This window comes from Chanos chanos, chromosome 3 (assembly GCF_902362185.1).
Source record: "Chanos chanos chromosome 3, fChaCha1.1, whole genome shotgun sequence".
NCBI lineage: Eukaryota > Metazoa > Chordata > Actinopteri > Gonorynchiformes > Chanidae > Chanos > Chanos chanos.
Window position 1 is genome coordinate 5,116,054 of NC_044497.1, and position 3,947 is coordinate 5,120,000.

Below are 3,947 nucleotides of genomic sequence, written 5' to 3' on the forward strand. Positions count from 1 at the left end.
TATGTGAAGTGATTTTTAATGAGAGGAAATTAAGGGAAGTTTGTTGGGACAACCGAAAGAAAGAAGTGAAAGTTAACGTTTAACGCTTACTGCATGCCGTAAGGATTTCAGTTTTGGGAGGCGTCTGTCCCTTTAAATTGGGAAGCCCTTTTACTCAGTAGGGACCGCTATAGTGAAGACCGCACAGGAGACAGGAGCCGTCGTCTGGCGCTGAGCATCATCAAATTAGTTCGGAACCAAGATCGCTAACAGGCATCTTCAGACCGCTATAGACGACCCGATGAGTCGTGGGTGGAAAGCTTTGGGCGACGGTTGTGAACAAGAGACTGGGAACCTGCCTGACAGAGAAGTGAAGAGACAGAGGAGTGACGAGTGTGGTCCGTCCGTCGGCGCCTGTATTCGTTTTGCCAGCTGGGTAAACTCTCTCCCGTCTCGTCCAAACAGACCTGTTCTCTCCCGCTTCGTCCATTATTCATCTCCGCGGTGCATGGAAAATGTTCCTCTGGCAGTCAGTTTATGCGCTCGCTCTGGCAGATAGGTTAGAAATGACAATGGGGATGTGAGAGAAGTAGCGGCGTTAAACCCACCATAGAAGGGCAATTTTTTTTGTTCTCCCAGTAAGCGCTTCACGTTTGGAATACAGGTGTCGGATGGAAACGGGCTATTAAAGAGCGTTCCAGATAAACACATGACAAGTTTCTCCCACAAGAGATGACAAACCTTTAGTGTTTGCCGCGCCATTGTGCGTCCATCAGCACATTCTATAGTGGGGGTCCCGTGGGCGTCGCGAGTGCAGTGTGTATTGGTGACGGAGCTCGCCTCGAGCCGTATTGAAAAGGGGTTTCGGAGAGGGGAGGGTGGGGTGGTTGGAGACCGTGCTGTGGAGTAGGAAACGTCATTCACATCATCAGCTTGCATCTGCATACAGTAGCCTTAGTGTGGTGGCCACCTCACTGTAAACCGCATCTCTATGTCTCTCCCTGTCTTCCACACACACTTACGATAGCCTCGCCTCTCTCCCACCCATCGAACGGAGCAGGACCTGCCGCGTGCTCGGCCGCCGGCTACCGCAAGGCAGACGATGAGATGTCCGGAACCACATCACAAACAGAACCCATAGATGCCACCGCACGGACGGTCCTCCTCAACCGTCCCCAGAACACCAAGTTTTGTGACAACCATGTCAGGTAAACTTTTTACCTTTTTCCGAACACAAATGTATATTTGTCATAACTACAATACTTGTAGATTTTGTTGATGCTGATGAAACTTCTTAACTGTTTATCTTAATTCAGTGGCAATTCAAGCTAATTTATGTAGTTGCATGAAACTATGCACATGTGTATATTCGTATGTGTGTGTGTATATATATATATACACACACACACACACACACACACACGCTAGATAGATAGAAATGTACTTTTTTATTTACACTGCACTGATAAATGATACATTAAAATAACAGGTCACGTCAAATGGATAACAGAAAATGACTTCCGTTTGTTTAGAACTAGAAAGTACAATATTGAATTTGTTTTAAACTCTACGGGTAAGTCGGTCTCTCAAGTATTTATGTCAAAGTACACCTCAAAAATCTGAAGCACGTATGTGCTGCAAAATTGAATTTCATATTCATTAATTCTGGCATGTTTCTTAAATGAACCGATTCAGCAGTTGGCAAAATATTCTGTTTGTTTTGTCTGTCATATCTGGTAAGTAGACAGTAAAAATCCTACACTAAAACGTATTTGCAAGAAGAACTCATTGGTTCTCCTTTCATTTTGTGGTAGATACCCAAGTCCCTCTTCACCACATGTGGGCTTTTCCGATGACGTCTGTTTATTACAAAACTGTTGATGTCTGTGCTTTAGTGGGGGGGTAATGCACATTTCCTTCTTTTACACCTGCGGCTGGTGTGACATTAAAAAACCCCCCCAAAAAAACGCTGTGTTAACTTACACAAACAACAACACAGGCCAACTCCTCAACTGGATGAGTCGGTCATTTTTAGATACTTTAGCCATAATAATCAGTTTGATGTTGAATAATAAACTCTGATCATTAGTGATATTTTTTTAGACGCTGTCTCAGACCACCTCTGTGTGTACCACAGTTCTCTGACAGTTCATATCGCGTCGTTACTGAGGCTTTTCCGAGAATCGCAGTGATTTTAGCCAGAGGAGTTTTCTTTGCTTTTTTTGCTTTTGTCTGTGAGGGTCCGTGTCGTGTCAGTCTTTTCTCCCGGCTCACGCAGCGAGGGGACGGTGGCATTTTTGGGGCGTAGACCTCATGCGTGAGGGTCACAACATTCGCCAGACTCACCCCAGTGTCCTCCTCTGGTCTCTATGGCAACCCAGGGCGTTTTGGATGCTAGTACCACCATTTAAAAAAACAGTATTATTGAAGGCTCTCCTTCATGTTTTCTGTTCATCTGTAATAAATGCTCCTGTATTAATTATTGTAATGCGATGCTCTGAACTGATCCAGGAGAAAAAGTAACTTGCAACCTTTTTTTCTGCCTTGTGAAGTGATTTATCTGGTTGACCCACAGAGCCTGTGAAGAAGAGGAGTTCTTTTAGACTCCACTCATAGTGTTTTAAGGCCAGTTCAGCTCCAGTTCCAACTCAGTGGGTGTAAGGCTGGTATAGTTTGAATTGGGACAAGTCCCCTGAAAACTGCTAACCACTGATTCAAGCTTAGTTTTCTCATCATTATAGTGGTGCTTTCTCTAGACACACAACACACACACACACACACACACACACACACACACGGCAACAGTGTTCATGCACAGTAGCTTTGCGCAGTTTTGCCCTAGAAGACCTCTATACTGGTTCCTTTAACAAGATTAAGCGCTGGACCATAGTCTGCCTCTTCCAGACCTCTGAGTGGGAGGTTTGGCGTCACCGTCCTCCTTTGGCTGTGAGTTAGAGCCATACTTATAGCAGGGAGCTGGTATCGATTTGTCTCAGATGACAGCTTTTTGTTATCGGTCTGTAGTTCCCCGTTTAGTTCCTCTCTGTTCTTTTTCCAGCCCATGTTTTATTCACAGCCCCGTTGCATTAGCCGGGCACGTCAGACGCTCTGTCACAGGGTTACCGCGGCAACGCAGCTTCCATTAGACAACAATGCAGGTTGACACTGGGCATCAATGCACCGTGACAACCGTATCCCGCCTCGACGCGGCATCGCTGCGATGCTAACAGGGTCGTTTCAATGTCGGCTCAGTGGCAAAGGATACCCAGGTAGAATGGACGCGGAGCGGAAGAGTGCGCGTGTATGTGTGATTAGAGTAATGGGGGGTTTATCAGGAGGATCATATGGGCAGAGATAGCCTCTCGTACCTTAGTGTCAGTCTCCCAGGATGGTGACTGTGTGGTGTTTGATGTCTGTGTGTGTGTGTGTGTGTTGGGTCGTGAACTCATTCACTAAGAGCAGGGGGGAGTAGTGGAGGGGACAGATTCTGTGTCGTGTTACTGGAGGAGAACGGACGCACACATGACTATACACACACACACACACACACACACACACAGTTATGGCTAGGTTATAGTTTAGCGGCAAGGGAATGGGATCAGCCATTTCGGGGGGGGTTGATGCCCATTGTGTTGTTTTAGAGAGGTGGTAGTTAGGACCTTTGTAACTGCTGAAGTGCCCCCCTGTAAAGGGCAGTGAACCCAGCGTGGACCCAGCAGCCTGGCTCTGGGCTTGGCTCTCTCTTACACGTGAGCTCCCCACAGCTGTGGTAAATACTGTTGTCATGGGTTAAACAGAACATTAATTTTCTGTTTCAGTTGCGCCATAAAGTTAAATTGTGTTGTAATGTAATCTCTCTCTCTCTCTGTCTCTCTCTCTCTCTCTTTCTCTCTCTCTCTCTTTTCCATCTCCTTATTATCTAACATATATGAAACTCACGAGCATAAACACACACATACACACTTGAT

The 3,947-nt window shown here is 46.0% G+C and overlaps 1 protein-coding gene across 1 annotated transcript in view; it reads left to right on the plus strand.

Annotated features, from left to right (window-relative positions):
- The first annotated feature begins 1,043 nt into the window (after positions 1-1,043).
- The window catches only part of atp8a2 (ATPase phospholipid transporting 8A2), a 43,887-nt gene continuing 40,983 nt past the window's right edge, over positions 1,044-3,947 (plus strand). Inside the window, exon 1 of the mRNA XM_030769917.1 lies at positions 1,044-1,187. Coding sequence (XP_030625777.1) covers positions 1,087-1,187 — 101 coding nt within the window. The 5' untranslated portion in view covers positions 1,044-1,086. The remainder of the gene's footprint in view (positions 1,188-3,947) is intronic.